We start from the raw sequence: 20,690 nt of genomic DNA on the forward strand, positions 1-20,690 counted from the left end.
GTTTTCCAACAGTGATCTCAAAACATGAGTTTAAACTGGCAGTCGAGCGGGGTGTATAGTGGTGATGCATGAAGATATATAAAGACAAATGTTTGATGCGTTAGTTTCAAATACAGGTAGGGAATATGAAACAAGATGTGCAAATTTTTCTAGGTTAATTTCAGTCCAGTGCATATGAGTGCATGAGTAAGTTACAGTATTAGACAATAAAAGCCAGATGGTGATATTCATCCACAAATTAAACTGGATTCAAGTTTGTCACTGAGCATCTAGCACAAAAATTCAAACAAGTGATCACCTTTGTATTTAAATTAGATAAAGATGTACAACAGAATATATTGGACAGTAACTATTGCAGCAAGCAAAGTGGATAAGGTATTTATTATGTGAAAGTATGGCAGCCAAACAGAACTAATTTTAGGCTAACATTCATCACAATAAATATTACTCAAAATGCATACTCATAAAACATTTTGGTAATGGCTTATCCATAACTCATCTTGTATACTATGCATTTCATGTACATAATTGTAAAGAAATCAGAATTTAAAATGCTGAAAAAACTTAAATGAAGTAGCAAATATCTGCCCATATTTATCATAAATATGTGTAGCCTCGATGCAGCTACTGAATTTACATTTGCTTTGCAACCAGAAGCCAAAAAATACAATTTTAGTATCAGATTTACACACAGGCTTTACCCAATAAAGCAAAAATACATTTGCCTTGAAATATAATTGCAAAAGTGAGCAGAATCATATTGCCCTCCCCATTCCTCTACAGTGTGTCTTGAACTTGCACCTCATTTTCCAGCTCTATGCCCTATGGCATTGGGCATTATTGCTGTCAATATGTGGCTATTATGTTGAAAAATAAACAGTACCTGTGCACAGTTTATGGTACAAAGGGAAATAAACTTCTATGTGGAGGGATACATACACTGGCCTCTTTGTGCTTGTTCAACGGTGGTTCACACACTGGAAGATGCTGCGACATCATTATATCTGGCAGGTGTATATTTTGTGAGAGAACAGAGATTGACTCCTCCTACATCTGGTTAACATGGGGACATCTCTGCAATCTCAACCTCAAATCCACACCATTGCCTCACTCCACTGCCATGGACGATGGGGTGTGGCAGTTGCTGTTACTATATTTTGGAGCAGAGTGTTTTTCTGGGATGGTGAGTCTAGAATATGGCAGATGTTGTACCAGTGTAGTGAAAGCACAGCTCTTCTCCTGGTGTATGGGAATAAACCTGAACCTGAACAATTTCACTAAAGTAATGAAGAGAATATATATTTACAAGAGCAAGTACATACAGTATCCAAAGTATACAACAAGTGGGCTACCAATACCAAATCAAGACTTTATCAGCCTAAAGTAATAAATAAATAAATACAGCACTAAATATATATAAAATAAATACAGTTTAAGTTGGGTTGTTAAGAAAACACTTTACATTAAGCTATAGGAAGCTGCCTTGAACTAGGTTAGACTATTCTTCCAGCTATGCAAAGAAATAGATAGCATTAACTATGATGAGAACTGTGAATTAATACTTTTATTATTATATCACATGGGAATACAAACACAAGGCATAGATGGCTTTCTCATATCTAAATCACATAACATTATTTGATTTCATGTAGCATTCATCAGCTTAATCATCTAACCAATTCACACATGTAACCAGGCTTCTATATGCAGTTTCCTAGATTTGGGGAAACTTGCACAATTCTGCTCCGCAATGGAATTTAGGGTGGACAAACTTTCCTGGCTCCATTTTGCTTGTCTTCTGTAGACTGGCAAGGCCCTGCATTCCACTCTTTTTGTCTTCCGATTTCCCTTGAGAATTCTATAACTGATTCCTTAGAAGCCAACTTCTAAATATTAAGGTGTATGCCTTCCCTGAGAGATTAATGGCAATCTAATGAGGTTTTCACTTACCCACAGCATTACTTCCCTTTCAGTATCAAAAATCACATTTTATAAAACGAACTGTGCCCACAGTTAAACCTTACCTCAGAGTTGCAAGGCAGTTCTGAATCTGTGTTTGATAAATTTTCAAATAAAGGTCCATTAGTTTCTTCACCTAAAGAATACAGGAATAAAATTCATATTTACCTCAAATGTATGCTTCCCTTTAAAAAAAATCATGTTTGAAGTTAAAAGAAATATTTAGAGCCCAATCTTATATATGTTTACTCAGAGCTAAGGCTTTCTGAGTTTAATGAGGCTTACTCTTTCTGTTCACATGTACTAACCAATAGGTGCCCTAGGCAGTCACATAACAACACAGACAATTCTGGCAGTGTATCCATGCTTGCAATTCTGGGATATTGATTTCATATTTTAGTAGCTACATCCTGAGAGGCCATTATCACCCACAATAAGTAGTGCATCATGTACAGCAAAGGGAGGACAAGCGTGTTTGCATCATAGGAAGCTGCCTTCTACTGAGTTATTGGTCAGCTAGCTGATTTGTGATGGCTCTCCACCCCTGCCTGGAGATGTCAGGGACCTTCCACACATAAAGCATGTGTTCTGCTAATGCTACAGCCCTTGATCACATCTGTGAAAACATACTGAATTGAGGCAAAAGTTAGGACAAAGGTAGGAGAGGGGGGCAGGTAGGTGAGGAAGGGCTTGGCCTCCTCCATCCCTTCAAGATGGGGGGGGGCTCAGCCCCATCCCAAAAGACATTGGGGGAGGGGGGCTGCAGGCACCTCTGCCCTATAGAGTTGGCACATATGTGTACCAGCAACTCTGTTCAACACTCCACATAATCCACAAAAGTTTATGCCATAATAAATGGGTCAGTCTTTGAGGTGCCACAATTATTATTATTTTGCTGTTTTTGTTGCAACAGACTAACATGTCAACCAGCTCTAAATACATTGTTGTGCTTGTTCTGTAACTATTTCCTGAAAATGAAACTGGCCTTTCATTGTTAAAGAATCAATGAAGAATACTTTTTTGTGCTTCTCCAAGCAATGGGATCTTGTCTTCTGTACACTGAAAGAAGTATCAACCTTCAAGCAAAGATTATCCTGTATTCTGGCCACACTTGTACCCTACATAGAGTTTGTACCTCTGAATCATTACATGAAAAAAAGCCACAGAACAACATGCATCCTAATAACTAACAGCAATGCAGGAATTCACACGAAGAACTTTCTTGTAAATGGGCTTTCTCTGTTCACACTTTGTCCTGAGCTCAATAAGAGCTGTTTATTTTACCTGCAAGCATACAATGTCTAACAAATGGTTTTTAATGATGCCAACTGATGCCCTGATATCAGATTATATAATTTACATGAGGTAAATAATCTTTCAAAAGTGATAATATACATGATAATATTTTATATCCTTATACCTTGCTGCTGTTGATTTAACTGTTTGCCAGCGAGAAAGAAAACAATTGAAACATCTATGTCTGGCATTCAATGAACTTCTTGCATACAAGTATGAAACACTGACCACAATTTACCTATTTCATATGGTCATGAAATCTTTAAAATATGCATCAAGACCCCCACCTACTAGGAGTTTCCTGCTCAGTTTATCGAAGAAATTCTATTTCTACTGAAATCAATGGAGAAACTCGGACCTGTTCTTTGGAACTTCCTCCTGTTGCAAAACTGGTTGTTTTCCATGGCTTAAAAATTTCCATAAACTTTACATAAAGAAGAGCTTTATTTGCACAGTGGAGAGTCCAAACAGCTTTGGATCACAGACCATTCATTTATGAGCCCAAATGATTTCACCATAATCCTGCCCCCAAGCATGCCTAGAATGGCAGCTTTGGATTTTTGTATTCCACTATGCTGAGCTTGTATTCATGAATCTAGTAGTATATGTAAATTGAACGTTGTATGTTGAACATGCAATGTTATTAGCATACCTTGTTGACTTATTGTGTAAACTGCCTTTGAAGTACCATCACATGGAACTCATTCTAATTCTCACATGCAACCTATACTTGATGCTTCTGTCACCGACTACCAAATATGCATGTGTGAACTTATGCTTAGGCTTTTGTCTTAAGCCCATTTCTATGGAAGGCAATTCTGTGAAGTCAGTCTGCGAAACACTAAAAAAATTTAAATTTGGCTAAAGAAGAAACTTAATATCTTCTTGATTTACAACTACATCTCATTAGATAGAAAGGAGGGGAAAACTGAATTAAATTTCCTTTGAAATGTGTCTGAAACATATTGAGGTATATACACTAACCAGCAAGCAATCTCTCTCTAGCACATATTCACTTTATTTAATAAACTTTACATTTCACTTGGCTATAGTGAAACCTCTATGTGGTTTACAAGAAATGTTGTAAGGTAAAGGTAAAGGTACCCCTGCCCGTACGGGCCAGTCTTGACAGACTCTAGGGTTGTGCGCCCATCTCACTCAAAGAGGCCGGGGCCAGCGCTGTCCGGAGACACTTCCGGGTCACGTAGCTAGCGTGACATCACTGCTCTGGCGAGCCAGAGCCGCACACAGAAACGCCGTTTACCTTCCCGCTAGTAAGCGGTCCCTATTTATCTAATTATCAACAAAAACAGTTTATATTAAACATGTCAATATGTCTGGATAGGCTTGCCTGAACAAAAATGTTTTAAGCAGGCACTGAAAAGTGTACAGCAAAGGTTCCTATGCAATGTCAAAACGCAAGGAACAGACATAGCACAAAGGAATTGAGTTTCCATTGTGCAATATCTGTTGCAGAACAAATCCTTAAAGAAATGATTTGTGTTTCTAAAGCAGAATGAAATCTACTTTGTGGCAAAGGAATTAAAACTGCCTGGAGAGAACACATAATAAATCTGTTTCAAACCAGCTCTACCAAGAGACTTGTATCATTCTGTTGCTCTGAACATGTTGTTCTGTACCTACAGACCTCCCTGCCTTTGAGTGTAATGAACACTCTAAACTGGATGAATCTGAGTACAGTGGTACCTTGGTTGTCAAATGGCTTGGCTCCTGAACAAATCAGCTTGCGAACCCTGCAAAGCTGGAAGTGAGTGTTCCAGTTTGCGAACGTTTTTTTGGAAGCCAAATGTCTGACGCGACTTCTGCAGCTTCCAATTGAGTGCAGGAAGCTCCTGCAGCCAATCGGAAAACTCCCAGAACAGATTAAGTTCAACAACCTAGGTACTACTGTACCTCTCCTCTCTCATAGCTACAGAGAAGTGTTCAGAAGCTTCTGTTTCCATTTTGAATTGATTGTAGATTTCTGTCTCACTCAAACCTGGACAAATGGTAGTTAATTTCAACAATGATGAAATGAAACAAGCCACAGTTTATGAAGTTGGCTTGTTTTGTATAAGAATACTATACTCAAGATTACAGTTAGGGTTCAGACAACAGAATAAAACTATGGTTAACCAGAAGTGGGATTTTACAGTCTCCTCCTTGTAGGCCACACCAGAGGAGAGGGGAGGAAGTTCATGCATGTCTCAGGTTTGCAAAGGCTCATTCTCACAATGCTAAACCAGGGCAGATCCGTACCATACATGTAAAGTGAATTCAACATTCATTTAAAGCATATGGCTTCCCCCAAAGGATCACAGAAATTGTAGTTTGTTAAGAGCACTGAAAGTAAAGGGGAAACCACAGTTCCCAAGATTCTTCAGGAAAGTCATGCACTCTAAAGGTATGGTGTGAATCTACCTCAAGATACACAAATAAGCCATGGAATTCCATGCCACTACTACTACCCTGAAGGACAGAAGAAATAAATAAATCATGTAAAACTTTTTTCTTTGTGGAAATAACCACATCCTTCTATAGAATGAAAACTTGTTTGCTGAGGCACATTTGAACCCAACTTTGGTTTGGTTTGTACTTTGGTTCCCCTTGTTAGTGATAAAGACTTGCATAATTAAATTCTTTCCTCAGGCTAAAACATGAGGTGAGAGGCTTTCAAATAGATCATCCCAGCAGAAGTTCTGTCATGTGGATATGGTTTAAGTGCCCTCTGTTTCTCCAATTTCTGATTTAGTCACTGTATCTCTTTGCTTGATATTTGTTCCTGTTCCTCATTTGGTTTTCAACATCCTGCCTGATTCAGAGAAAATCTCTTAATATCCTCTCCTAGTTCAACATACTGAGTGGAATCTTATGCACACAGAAGCACTGCTGAAGCAACAGAGGTATCCACTAATGCAAGAAGAGGGGAGGTGATTTTTGCTGATGCCTCTTCCTCTGCACAATTTATTTTGTTTGTGTGTTTCAAAATTGTTGATATATGCAAGCTACTTTAAAATAAACAAAATGGTGGTATATAACACCTGTGACACCAGGGTGACACCTGTCTTGAGAGCAGTACATGTGAAAAGGATCTAGGAGTCTTGGTTGACCACAAACTTGACATGAGCCAACAGTGTGACGCGGCAGCTAAAAAAGCCAATGCAATTCTGGGCTGCATCAATAGGAGTATAGCATCTAGATCAAGGGAAGTAATAGTGCCACTGTATTCTGCTCTGGTCAGACCTCACCTGGAGTACTGTGTCCAGTTCTGGGCACCACAGTTCAAGAAGGACACTGACAAACTGGAACGTGTCCAGAGGAGGGCAACCAAAATGGTCAAAGGCCTGGAAACGATGCCTTATGAGGAACGGCTAAGGGAGCTGGGCATGTTTAGCCTGGAGAAGAGGAGGTTAAGGGGTGATATGATAGCCATGTTCAAATATATGAAGGGATGTCACATGGAGGAGGGAGAAAGGTTGTTTTCTGCTGCTCCAGAGAAGCGGACACGGCGCAATGGATCCAAACTACAAGAAAGAAGATTCCACCGAAACATTAGGAAGAACTTCCTGACAGTAAGAGCTGTTCGACACTGGAATTTGCTGCCAAGGAGTGTGGTGGAGTCTCCTTCTTTGGAGGTCTTTAAGCAGAGGCTTGACAACCATATGTCAGGAGTGCTTTGATGGTGTTTCCTGCTTGGCAGGGGGTTGGACTCGATGGCCCTTGTGGTCTCTTCCAACTCTATGATTCTATGATTCTATGAACACCAGCGAAATTAGCTAAAATGTATAAAACAGATAATAAATGTTGGAAATGTAAAGAAAAAGAGGGTACCTTTTACCATATGTGGTGAGAATGCAAGAAAGTGAAGGACTTCTAGGAAATGATTTATTATGAGATAAAAAAAATGTTGAAATACACATTTGTTAAAAAACCAGTAGCCCTTCTGTTGGATATGGTGGATACAGAAATTCATAAGAATGATAAAAAAATGTTTTTATGTGATAACTGCAGCAAGGATACTATTAGCCCAAAGATGGAAACAAGAAGAAATACCAACTAAAGAAGAGTGGTAAGAGAGATGGCGAGACTAACAGGGGAAATTCAGGACCAGACTTTCCTAAAGGAATGGAATAAGTTTTTGATATATTTGGAAAGCAATTGTAATCAATTGGCATCGCTTGTAGGGTTAAAAGACGTTTTGTAAGGAGTGATTTATAAATTAATGTGAAAAGAATTAAGAATAGATGTATTGGAAATTTGAGTTTATAGCAATAATTATAGTAACAAATTACATAATTAGAAAGGCTTTAGAAAACCATCAGTCAAGGTTGAAGGAAGTCTTAGACTGTGGTAGCCAAAAACTTTGAAATTATGTTTAAAAGGATGTTATGCTGTGTAAAAACCAACAAAAAAATTAAACAAAACAAAATAAAATAAACAAAATGAATTTGAAAATTCTATCTGAGATAATCTTGGGGACCAAGCGGAATAAAAATGAGATAATGAGTTACTGTATCTAATGCAATACAGTTTTGAAACTTTCAAAAGTATAAATCCATAGATCCTTGTAGCAAATGTTTAATCTTTCACTCATATTATAGTTTCGGGTTGCACTCAAAATAAAGTAAGAGCTGGCTGCTGGCTGCTGGCTTTACTGTGGTCTTGCAAAGGTCTTTTTCTTCTTCTAAGTATCCATTTTCAGTTTGTAATTGTCAGCACAATACATGTCAGGCTTGCTCCAAAGATGCTAAGTCTGGTCTTTCACATATCCTAACTTATAGTTAAGAAGAAGTCTTTGAATAGCAAACCACATATCACTGTGTAATTTCAAAGTAAAGCTATGGAAAAATTAGAGGCCCAAAGAAGTTAAATTTAGCAGAGCTGCTTTTTAGCATGTGCCCCACCAAGCGTTTTCATGCCGCAGGGGCATTTGCCATCTCGCCACATTCTTGGTCGTTCTAAAAATCCCTAGGTATCACAAGAATCCTGTTGAGAGAAGCTATATCATCACTTGGAATGTCAAGCTATAAAACTAGACCACACCTAAAGTATTGTGGCTTCTGGAGAGTGTGTTCTCTGGAACTATTTTATCAGCAATAGATAACAAGAAGAAAATACTGACCCCATCAAGAATTTCAGATAACAAAATAAGCATGTGATTTCTTTACATATCATGCTTCTTTGTGCTCATGAGGTGAAATGGGGTGGGGAGAGGTGATATTCACAGATTCCCACTTTGCTATGTACTGCATTTCTTTGCACAACCTACCACTTTGTTGCAAAGGTCCATCACACTTCTTTAGCAGATTGGCTGGGTACATAGGGCTTCAGAGGAAAAAAGGAATTACCAAAAACCATTCCTCCTCTTTACACTAATGGAAGTATCCATTAGTGACGTGGGTGGCACTGTGGGTTAAACCATAGAGCCTAGGACTTGCCAATCAGAAGGTCAGTGGTACAAATCCCTGCGACGGGGTGAGCTCCCGTTGCTTGGTCCCTGCTCCTGCCAACCCAGCAGCTCGAAAGCACAAAGTGCAAGTAGATAAATAGGTACCGCTCCAGTGGGAAGGTAAATGGCGTTTCTGTGCACTGCTCTGGTTCGCCAGAAGCGGCTTAGTCATGCTGGCCACATGACCCAGAAGCTGTCTGCGGACAAACACCGGCTCCCTCGGCCAATAAAGCGAGATGAGCGCCGCAACCCCAGAGTCGGTCACAACTGGACCTAATGGTCAGGGGTCCCTTTACCTTTAAGTATCCATTGGATCAAAAAGCTTTTTGCAAGTGGAGTAATACAACTGAATACAATCCATAAAATGGCAACCTGAGACTAGTGGGAATTAATTTATTCAACTGTATCTGTTTTCAGCCAATAACTCTAAATATGTATAAGAAAGCCAAAGAAGTTAGTATTTCAAAGGCTGTAAAGTGTAAGAGTATACACTGGGGTATACGGCTGGGGAGGGCCGGATATAAATAAAATTTATTACTATTATTACTATTATTATTATTATACACAAATTCCAGACCAGACAGCCAGACTGTCCCTTTCAGATTTCAATGAAAGTTTAAGTCCTCAAAGGGTAAAGGAAGGTTCAATCCAGTATTTATTGTAGTAGCATCTCTTGCAACTATGTCTTCACCACCTTGCATTATGTCTTTGCTTTAGTTACTTTCATTATTATAGATCACAAATATTTCATATACAGGAAACAAGTAATACTGAATTGTTTATTTGTTTCCCCTTATAGCAACTCTGCAGCATGCACCACTTCTAGTAAAATATTGAATGAAAATATAAAAGCACTTCAATTCCTTGTCATTTGCAAGTGAATTGCGAGAGCAGGTCTTGCTATAGTTTTCAAGATCATGAATGACATCAGTTTGGAAAATAATGGCTAGCACTCTATGATATAAACCAATTCAAATCTCCCCTCTGCTATAAATTCACTAGCAGGCCTTGCACAAGGTTTTTATCTCTCAAATTCAGTCCCTAATCACAAATATGGTTACAGTATTTCTGACCTAAACTACAGGATAGTTGTAAAAGTTAGTGAGATAATGTATATGAAGTGCTATGATTATGCTGAAGTAGTATATAATGACAATTGTATTGTTGAATACTGTGTACAGTAGGGTATACTTACAAATGTTAAATACATCTGATGTTGACATCTATTGTCATCAGAGTGATATGTTCTTCATATACAGCCTATGCCTAAGTGACAAACGTATTTAAACAATGTCTGTCACAATGTTTAAGCAGCTGTTACAATATCAATGAAAGTGGAACAGCCAAAAAAAATATGAAAAATGACCTCTGTCTTTTCAAACTCCACAGTTAATATTCTTATTTCAAAACTGAGAGTTTGTTTTTGTTTTTATATGCTGTAACAAATGATGACAGAACAGGGTAGGAATAGTCCCTTCTTTTGGGACAATTTAAAAGCTGTGTGCAATAGCTAATCAGATCCCTAAATGGGTCATTCCTTCATCTTGGTCACTTGACAACTGTTTCTTTATTTGACATCTTCAACATGTACATGTGGAGATTTGTGGCTGTGAGCTAAAGACATCATATACATACAAAAACAAGGTCATCCTTGTTTAGTCATCATCCCAAGAGAACGTTAATTATTTCACGAGAGATGCTCAACAAACTGAAAATACATTTTCCTAAGTACTGGTCTGGGAATACACATGCTATCCTATCTCTCAGTGTTGTTAGGAAGAGTATTGAGGGGTTAGCTACACGTTACAGGCAAACAACCATGACACCCTAACCCCCTTGAGAACTCTCTTTGTCTAATCAGACCCCGCTCCAGATTTTTTCAGTGTGTCAGATATGAATACCATATGAATATGTTGCTCCAAGCAGAGCTGTAAAATGACTTCAAGTCATGAGGAGGGACTGACCTGCTCCACATCATTTTAATAAAAGCTCTAAAAACTTTGGCTTTTGATTCCATGCTATCCCAAGGGGCTTTGATGATTTTTTACCTGTTTGTTAAGTTTATAGTGATACAGTCAAACCTCGGTTGTAGAACAGCTCCGTTTTTTAACATTTTGGCTACCGAATGCTGAAAACCTGGAAGTAAATGCTCTGGTTTTTTAACGTTTTTCAGAAGCCAGATGCCCAACACGACTTCCGCTTGAGTGCAAGAAGTTCTTGAACCAATCAAAAGCCATGCCTCAGCTGTTGAACATTTTGGAAGCCAAACGGGCTTCCGGAATGGATTACATTCCACAAATGAGGTTTGACTGTATGTTTATTGTTGATTTTTGGATTAGAATTTTATTCTTTACATTATAGCTGCTTTGAACATTTTTTAAAATATGGTTAAAGTATTGGTCTAGGACTGGGGGGGGGGGGGGAGGTTCAAACACACAAAGCCATGGCCTTTTTTAAAAAAAAGAAAAGAAAAAACTAGAGAAGTAATTGGAATACATCTTACCCTTTTCTGCTTGCCATTTCTCTATTCCAAATAGTGAACAACAGTTTCCCCCATTAAAAACAAGCTATTTCTGAGGTAGAAGGAAAGCATCCATCAATGCTTCCTTTCTGCCCCCCTCCATATATACATGCATATGGCTACAGGGCTGTTATATGCATTAGTATATAAATAAAAGTTAGCCCCAGAGATACTATCAGTGCTTCCAGATGTGGACAATCAGCAGCACCCAATCATTCCTGGTCTACTTAAAGCTGCAAATGAAATAGCAACTCGGTTTCCAGACTTATGGAATCCAAGAAATATTCTGCATCCATGTGGGTAGCTCCCCTTTCCCCAGTCCCAAATTTCTGGGAATGTTACATGGACCACAGTGCAGGTGAAAAGTGAAATGCTCACCCCCCCTTTGCTGCACTCACAATAAGTATACGCCTTCTGCTGCAATTTGGGGCTGGGTAAAAGAAATAGATATGAAGGCAATATTATTTGGAAAGGGGATGGTGAAAACGATAGAAATTATTGTTAGAAAAGAGACAAAGCGTATGAAAGGAAATGGCTACAGCAAGCTACGAAAGACCAGCTGGCTCCAACAGATGCACCATAAAACATCTATCCCTAGGGAAATTCAATACAGTGTTAAAGGAGGCATAATTTCTGAACATGGGGGCAGGGAAGGAAGTTAAGCAGGGGAAATATAGCAGCAGGGCATTTTGTTGACAATACCAAGCTAATGCTCTGTAAAAATGAATGAAAACAGTTGACTATTTCACAGTAAAAGCCCAGTGTGGAAACAGATTATATGTGAAACACTCTGAACTTGTACAAAAATAAAATCTATAAAACATTGGTAATTATGGCTATGGCTTATGCCTACCTTCCATTCTTTGCCTCCTGTTCCCCTCTGCACTCCTAGCCTGCTCTCTCTCTCCTGCATGCATGTCAGCTGATCAGTGAAAATTTGAAGCCTTTGAAACTGAGGCCACACCCTCCTCTTTACAGGCCACTTTCAGAGAGTCAGGCTGATTCTATTCCCCCCTCCCACGGCCATTTTATTTTTCAATGACTCAGTGTTCCATGGCTATTAGGAATGCTCTGTCCTCACTGGGTTTTTTTGGGGGGGAGGAGTAGTTTCTCCTTATGGTCTATCTAAAGCTATATGGAGGGAGGAGGGGAATTGTACTTCTGCATCTCTTTAGATTCCCCCAAGTATGCTTGTGAGATGAGAGTGCTTTTTTATTATTGCTTAAGGGCTGGAGCTCATCCATGAATTTTAAAAATATTGCTTCAATATTGCTCAACTAGAGCACAGCTAGAGCCTTCATAGCTCACAATATTATCATGGATAATTTCAAAACCTATATGGCGGTGCCAATATAGGTATGTCATAATTGCAACTGAAATTGTAATTACTCTGGCTCATCTGCAACATTAGTTTCATAAACAATAAACCAGAAACTTGGACTTCTGGATTACTGTGGAATGGCAGTGGATGATGAGCTGTTTTTTCCATGAATGGGGAGCTCGTCACGAGAGCCTTGGGGGAAGCACGAAGGTGGCGTGCACCCCCCAAGTAAGCCCCATAAGATATAAGAGAATTAGTAATCGATTGGTTGCAATATCACCAACTTAATGAAGTGTTTAAGATGGATAAAAACAAAACCTCCCAGTTTGAAAGGGAACTGTTAGAAAATAAAACTAAGTTAATTTCTAAAATGTATAAACTTTTATTAGACTGGCAAACAAAAGATGAACAGGTCAAATCGATTATGATTCACTAGGCAAAGGATTTTGGTTATAATATTGAATTAGCAGCATGGGAGAGATTATGGACAATAGGATTAAAATTGACAGCCTGTTCGAAAGAAAACTATATGAAAATGATGTATCGTTGGTACTTAACTCCTAGTAAATCACCTAAAATGTATAAATCAAAGTCTAAAACATGCTGGAAATGTAAAGAGAAAGAGGGCATGTTTTATCACATGTGGTGGTCATGTAAGATGATAACAGACTTCTGGGAAATGATAAATAACGAACTGGAAAAAATGCTGAAAATAATGTTTTGTAAAAAACCCCAGAAGCTCTTCTTTTAGGTATTTTAGGTCCAGAGATCCTGAAGGACCAGACAAAATTATTCATACATGCAACCATGGCTGCATGGATGATGTTAGCCCAGAGATGGAAAGATGGCACAACTCTGACCAAGGAAGAGTGGTAGATAAAACTGATGAATTATGCTGAGATGGCAAAACACAGGAAGAATTAGAAACCAGGTAGAGACTGACTTTAATAAAGAATGGGGTAAGTTTATTATTTATTTTTAAAAATACTGTAAACAATTACACACATTGGTAGGATTGACAGAAAACTTGTAGTAAAAATTCGAACTATGGAGTGATAAAGGATTTATAAAAATAGAGCTACGGAAGAGATGCAGAGGGGAAAATTATCATATGAAGATCCATGAAGGTGGGGAGGTAAGTCAAAGAGGATTTTATGTTTGTAGGTTTTTTTATTCTGTTTGTAAAATTGAAAATGCAAAAAATAAAATTTTAAGCTGTTCAATAAAATGAAGAAGAAGAAACCAGAAACTTGAGAACCATATGAAGGAGACAAAACAAAACTAAGAGCTGACTGAGAGATTGATTATCTGGATAAATGCATGTTTCCCAACTTGCATTTGGCAAGAAAACAATTATACAGATAAATATAAATAGTGTTTGGGATGGTTACACTAGTAACCGGGTACACCGGGTTCGCGTCTCCACTCCTCCACATGCAGCTGCTGGGTGACCTTGGGCCAGTCACACTTCTTTGAAGTCTCTCAGCCCCACTCAACTCACAGAGTGTTTGTCGTGGGGGAGGAAGGGAAAGGAGAATGTTAGCCGCTTTGAGACTCCTTAAAGGGAGTGAAAGGCGGGATATCAAATCCAAACTCTTCTTCTTCTTCTTCTTCTTTAAAACAAAATCACTCAGATTATTTGTCTGTCCTCACCATGTCCCTGCACTAGCTTTCAAAACACAGGCAAAGAGCACAACTACCAAGTTTTTGATCTAATATCTGCACTAATCCTAAAATCATCTGTACCATAAGGCTGAGATGTCCCTGACTCAGTTTCATTCACTGCAACTGAAAACCTTGCCCAAAAGGCTTAACAGTGAATGTGCACTTCTACTTGATGTGAGTCAGCGCCACAGCAAGGCTATATTTGGTCAGAACTAGCAACAAAAGTTTCCCTCCCCTTTCCCTGTAGGAAGTTGCTACTTTAGAACTAATGATTTTACATCAACATTGTGTCCATGAACTAAAGACCTCATTCTCAAATTTGTATGGGCAGGGTAAAACAGACTTCAATATATATAATGCCAGTGCCTTAACTATGTCCCCGTTTTCACAAAACTAATCCAGATGCAAATACATTTCCTTCAGACTAGAATACTGACAGACTGACTCAGTTTTAAAACTCAGTATTTTTCTACAGCAGAGCAAACATGTATTTTGAATAACATGGAAGCAGTACTGTTTATTTGAAGGAATAGTAGTCAGTGGAAACTTGTCTGTTCCAGGTTCCTGTTTTTCCCCCCTTTTCATAATGCCCACTGGATGATGACATCATAATAATATATAGGGTTGGTTGACATGGTACCAAATTGGAAATTTCATGTGCCAAATCCACATCAAAGAACAGGCATTGAGAGACCTTACCCCTTTTGTGCTATTGTTGGACTCTCCCCAAAATGACAGAACAGGGTTGAGTGTGTCTAGACTGTACAGCATGCTAATCTTAATAGATACAGATATAGCTGATGGTCTAAGGCAGATGTGAGAAGCTGACAAATTACTATCAGTAGAGATGACTGGACCTCAACATGGGGGAAATTTGTTTTGAAATCTGCCTTGGCCTCAACAGAAGAGGTAGCACTTAAAACATTGTTAAAATGCCATCTCACACCTATACATTTGGCTCATATTACTTCCTGACATTGACCAAGCTGCTGGAGAGGCTGCAGAGCATTATGCTTGAATCAACATATTATGGGGTGTGTGGAGGGGGGGGGTGAGAATGGTTTAATTCTGTGAGGAAGTATTTGTTGAAATAAAAGCAGTTATTGGACAAAACACCTTGAAATGTCCAGATCTAACCCTGCTCAATTTTTTGTTATGGGAGACAACATTAACTTACATTTCAAATCCCTAATAAGTCATCTTTTACTAGCAGCCAGGCTGATAATAAAAAGATACTGGAAAAAATCAGAGGGTGCTTTTTTGACAAACTGGTACAATAAAGTACGATAAAAAGCACTAATGGAAAAAGTGACTAATAAAATAAAAATGTTACAAGGTTCAAAGCATAAAGATTCTTTTGCAACTGATTGGTACAAATTTATTATGTATACAGCTAAAAATGAAAACAGAGGACGCCCTTCATGTTATAAGACTTTTTGGTTAGAAGAGCTGTATGTTGCCTTTGATGCAAATAAATGGGACAGGAAGTGATAGCAACACGCAGTGTTACAAACTCAGATATATAAGCTAGGTGCCAAGTGGCTCCTTAAACCAAGGTTACAGTCACGAAAATGGAATGTCTAATTGCCATTTTTGGGTAAAAGAGCTCTAAAATCTTATTTTTCAAATGATGGATTGACTATGTGGCTAGTTAAGAACTTTGAGAACTCAAAGAAGAAAAGTCACTTGATCCAGGTCCAGTCCATGAATATATTGGCCTTTTCCGACCACCTTTTTTTTTCTTAAAGGTGACTGAACCTGTGTAGGCTGCACAGAAAAAGCATTTTGGTTCCAGAAATTGATTCCGATTGTGCATATGAAATATAACTGATAGAATTCTACAGGATGGGGTATTATTATGTGAAAACAAGCCAGATCCCATGATCCTCAGGCATGCACCTCCAGATGGTGGAGATGTCAGGCACCATCCTGGCACCCAGGCATCTTCACTTGGTTGCAAGTGGTCAAAAACCAGGTGCAAAGTGAGCCTGGCACCTGGCTAATTTCAAACACTGCTTTCACAATGCAGAGCCATGATTGTTTATCCTGGCCCTTCAATGGTCTCTGCTCGGAATATGACTTCTGTGGAACTTTTATAGCCGCATTTCTGGGCCTTGAAGGAATCAGAAAGCTATTGAAGTATAGCCATATCTCTTAGCCTTAAAGAGATATAAGAAGCAGGTAAAACAGCATTCCAGGGCATCTTTGGAGGCAAGGAAAGAGGCAATGGATGAATAAGTTAGGGAAGGGGGTGACTTTGGACCTAGGAAGTTGACAGTAGAATGAAAGCTAGAAGTAGGGGAAGACTAGATAGGGAGTAGAGGCATCATTTGCTCACTTTGCTGAAAACCTCCTTGAGGCCCTTATTACTTTGCTCTTTTCAATTGCTTTCAGGCTCATACTATATCAGTTTTTAAGGTATGTAGTTGAGGTCTGCCTTTCCAGGCTTTTCCTGGAAATTAGCATAGTCAACTGAAGTGTTCCATTAGCACAAAGACACATGACTGAGAATTTGAACCCCTTTGCCTTCTCCTCTCCCCATGCATCCTGTGCATGCCCCATAAATCTGTTCTAGAAGATTGTGGGAGCCCCCAGAAAAAAATAGGGGTTGCACAGGGAGCGAATAAGCTCCATTGCACAACTAAAAGTCATTGCTCTAGTGAAACTGTTTAATTGAATACCACTCATGGTCTCAGTTTCCACAAGAGTGCCTTGTCTGCTTCATTCTCTCACTACCTAACAGAGGGGTACTTATACTTCTGCGCAGTGCATGACTGAGAGAACACACCTGCATGTAAGTGATTATGTGTATGTGCAAGTGTTGTGTGTAAATGTACACGACAGAAAAATCACACATGAAGTATGCTGGCTATTACAAAAGACAGGATGTCAGAGCTGCTAGAACTCTGACTTCAGTTTTATTCAAAGATGACACCTATCCCAAACACAGTCTGGGATGCTATGGAATGCTTTAAAAAACTTTCAAGTCAAAGGCCACTGAGACAGAAAGTTCAGTGTGTTGGTGGTTGGAATGGAACCAGTGAACATCAGTACATTTCTAGCTTGCATTATACTTTAATAATGGGTTCCTTTAATGATTAAGTAATGATGGGGGAAAGATGCTAGGCAAAAATTGATGCAATGGATTTTTTCCTGGCTTAGTAACTGCTTTGGGAATGGCATCAACTATGCACTTTGTAAATATTCACTTTAGCTTAGTCATAGCAATAACTTCATCTCAGACACTTACGAGAAAAATACACCAACTTGGAAGTCATTATGAAAGTGCTTAGTAAGTCTATTTTAGGCAGTATTTAATTTACAAAATAATGTTTTCCAGCATGATGATAACACCACACTCTGACCTTCACATTATGTTGGTTCACTTGATCTATCTTATAAAAGGGAATGAAAACTAAGTATCTTGAAAGAAGGGATGATGCGTTCCCTCCCCCAACCCTAGATTTTACTGTCATTTTTAAAGTTGACTAGTAGTATACACATACACACACCAGAACTTCACACATGCAAAAATACATTATTCACTTCTCTACTGCTATGACCCGGTTGCCATAGCTACCACCAAACAACAACAAAACAACATGGCTTTCCACTTCCACACTCAGTTTTTCTCCTTCCTCACCCCAGCCAATTTCATTATTTCCATCTTTTAGCCTAGCCTACAGAATGACCTGCCAGGCATACTATCCTATTCTCTTCTTTGTCACCACTCTGGGGTAACGAAGATGGTACCTGCAGCAGCATTGTTCTTTGTTGCTTTGCTGAATGATGCCACCCTCCATTGTCACTGCAACCCAGCAAGACAAGCATATGAGGATTGGGAGAGGCTGAAGCCAAGGAAGGAACAGGTGGCAGCAACCAGTCCAGAGCTCAACAGCAAAGCACTAAAGAAGTACCTGCAGGAGATGCTATTATTTTCATTTCCCTCCTGAAGCCACCAGAGTTGTTTGGGGAGGAGGCAAAGGTGCCCTCTAGCCTTGGGAAGGACCTGCATCCATTCCCCAGTGCCATGTCTAGCCTAGCTATAGTATCCATTCCATTTCACCTTGAGGTGAAAGTCCTGCAAGTATCAGTTCAAAGGCAGTGACATAATTTCCAATTTGTATATAATGGAGGCAAGAACTACCAGGCAAATAATCATAGCATCTGGTAGAGTGGAGCTGAGCTTCCTCTCCAATGCTGGCATCACTGCAGCTTACCGGGGCAGGGCTGGGTGGTATCAAGGTTGGGTTGTGACAGACTCCATCAGTGGCCACAAACACCCAATGTCATCACCAATGTCCATCCAAGCACTGGTGTCAGGAGAGTGTCTCCAAGCTATACCATACCAGTCACTACTGGGAGTAGTTTTACAGCATGTAGAAGGCGAGTAACATCCAGACCCCTACTTTCTAACTTGTGATTAAAACTTTTGTAGTAAAAAGGCCCAAAGCTTAGTATCGGTGAAAGACAACTTGCTCATATGTCCTCTATTGTTGCACCACTGGGAAACCAACTCCTGCCTTCATCTATAGCTTCGTAATGAAGCAGGTTTCTTTCTCATGCTGGGTCAACCATGTCAAAGGTGCTTTTAGGGTCATGTGTGAAAATGTTTTTTGCCTCTATTTCTTCTCCTTTACAGGTCTACTTTTCACAGGTTATGTGCTGTGTTTAACAAAGGTGGCCTTGTGAGAACCAGATCATGTTTTGAAGAGGCTCTCAATTTCACAGAGCTGAGCCGTTTCTTTTAAATTACAATGCAATGCTCAAAACACTGCAGGAAAATAAGTTCATTTGCAAAGCTAACAAATAGTATAATCCACATTAGGGCAATACCTGTGTTAGGCTAACCCAAATGCCAAAACCAGTGTGCAAACTTTCAACTCAAGCTTTCAACTCAAAAGCTTGCACACTATTTTGGGATATTTTGGCTGGCTTGCTCAAAGTATTGCCTTAAGATAAGCTGTTATTTTTTTCCTTATGGGCCACCTTTATTTTATTTTTGTTTAGAACAGAGATCACCAAACTAGGTGGCCCTAAGGTATTTTTGCAAAATCACTAGTTCTTGCATTTTGCAGGGGGAGATATTTTATTTTTGCAATGGTAGGCACTTCCTTCACTCATGAAGGGCCTTTTCTGAATGTGTGTGTGAGGGTTCTCAACTATGCTCTCTGTGTGACTGAGAGACATACACTTGAGCAGACAGAGGGGGAAATGTGTGTGTGAGAGATAGAGAGTTATGCATGTGTGTCTGTGGTCTATATGTATGTGCTGTGTGTGTGGCCGGCTTGTATATTTTTCCTGGTACAGGGGCATGCTCCCTGTTCTTAGCGTGAGTGTGTTCAGTGGGTGGGTGTGATCTGCACAATCAGGGCCAGCAGGACATATATGACTGCCCACAGCAAGAATGGAGGGAAGGGAGCAGCTATTATTTTGTGTTATGCCATGCTCCCTATGGCAGCCACTTTAAGAATGGCACCCATAAAGGTAAAGGTAAAGGTAAAGGGACCCCTGACCATTAGGTCCAGTCGGGACCGACTCTGGGGTTGCGACGTTCATCTCGCTTTATTTGCCGAGGGAGCCAGCGTACAGCTTCTGGGTCATGTGGCCAGCATGACTAAGCCACTTCTGGCGAACCAGAGCAGCGCATGGAAATGAATGGCACCCATAGAACTTTGAATTGTGTCTGCTGGTCCAAAAAGGTTGGCAGCTTCTGGTGTAATAATAACAGCTTTCAGAAAATGATATGAAGGCCTTGGCATGGGCTGGTCTGGACGTTCCACCTTTTTTTTTAAGAAGGGGAAAGTTCAATAATGGTCATCAGCTTTAGCTTCATTATCTCTGATGCAGCCTGGTGAATTGGCAGTTGGAACAGTCTTGGGAGCCCCATGATCTCAACAAGGCCTCACTCTCTCACCTTTCCCCAACGATGCCAGATGCAAAACACCGCACCCTCCCATGTTTCTGGTCAAAGCTTTGGGTGACATAGGCGTATAATGCGGCCGTCCTACGATCTGCTGAAGGAAGGACCCTCCCGTAGAAATCTACTGGCGACAGAGCCCTTCGGTTTGGTTCAACCCCAGGGAACGGCTTGAAGAGGCCTCTGGAGCCGGAGTGGACTGTGGAGCCGCTTCCCTTTGAGGAAAGGCGGGAGCCGCCCTCCCTCCTTGCACGGCCGCCTGGGAATTCCGCTAGCCTCGCTCCTTCTCGCCCACCCGAGGCGCGCCTTTTTCTCCGGGCTCACCCTTCCTCCCCACACCGCAGGTGCCCACATGGAAAAAGTGAGCCTGAGGCGACGCATTTCAGCCAAACACCGGGCTCCGGAATGAACAGCCGCGGCCAGCCCCGCCCGCCCGCCAGCCAAGAACCAGGCCGGGATCCTCCACCTCCCAGCGGCACCCGGCCCGGTTTTGTCGGTCTCGGGGTGGGGGGTGGGGAGAAGCTGCGCCTTCAGCACCGGACAGGGAGCGCGAGCGAGG

General features: G+C 40.2%; 1 protein-coding gene and 1 long non-coding RNA gene across 12 annotated transcripts in view; both read right to left on the reverse strand.

The window, feature by feature from the left end:
* ANO5 (anoctamin 5) overlaps positions 1-20,690 on the reverse strand; it is a 66,488-nt gene that overhangs the window by 45,115 nt on the left and 683 nt on the right. For all 11 annotated transcript variants that reach the window (XM_083428923.1, XM_083428922.1, XM_083428929.1 and 8 more), the window contains exon 2: positions 2,025-2,095. In XM_083428923.1, coding sequence (XP_083285049.1) covers positions 2,025-2,095 — 71 coding nt within the window. The remainder of the gene's footprint in view (positions 1-2,024; positions 2,096-20,690) is intronic.
* Positions 6,025-13,472, reverse strand: LOC310682706. Its single transcript, XR_014514114.1, has 4 exons — positions 9,269-13,472; positions 9,001-9,195; positions 7,020-8,627; positions 6,025-6,296 (listed from the first exon to the last, which is right to left on the reverse strand). It is a non-coding gene; the product is annotated as an uncharacterized lncRNA (long non-coding RNA).

Source organism: Podarcis tiliguerta, assembly GCF_965153285.1.
Source record: "Podarcis tiliguerta genome assembly, chromosome: 1".
NCBI lineage: Eukaryota > Metazoa > Chordata > Lepidosauria > Squamata > Lacertidae > Podarcis > Podarcis tiliguerta.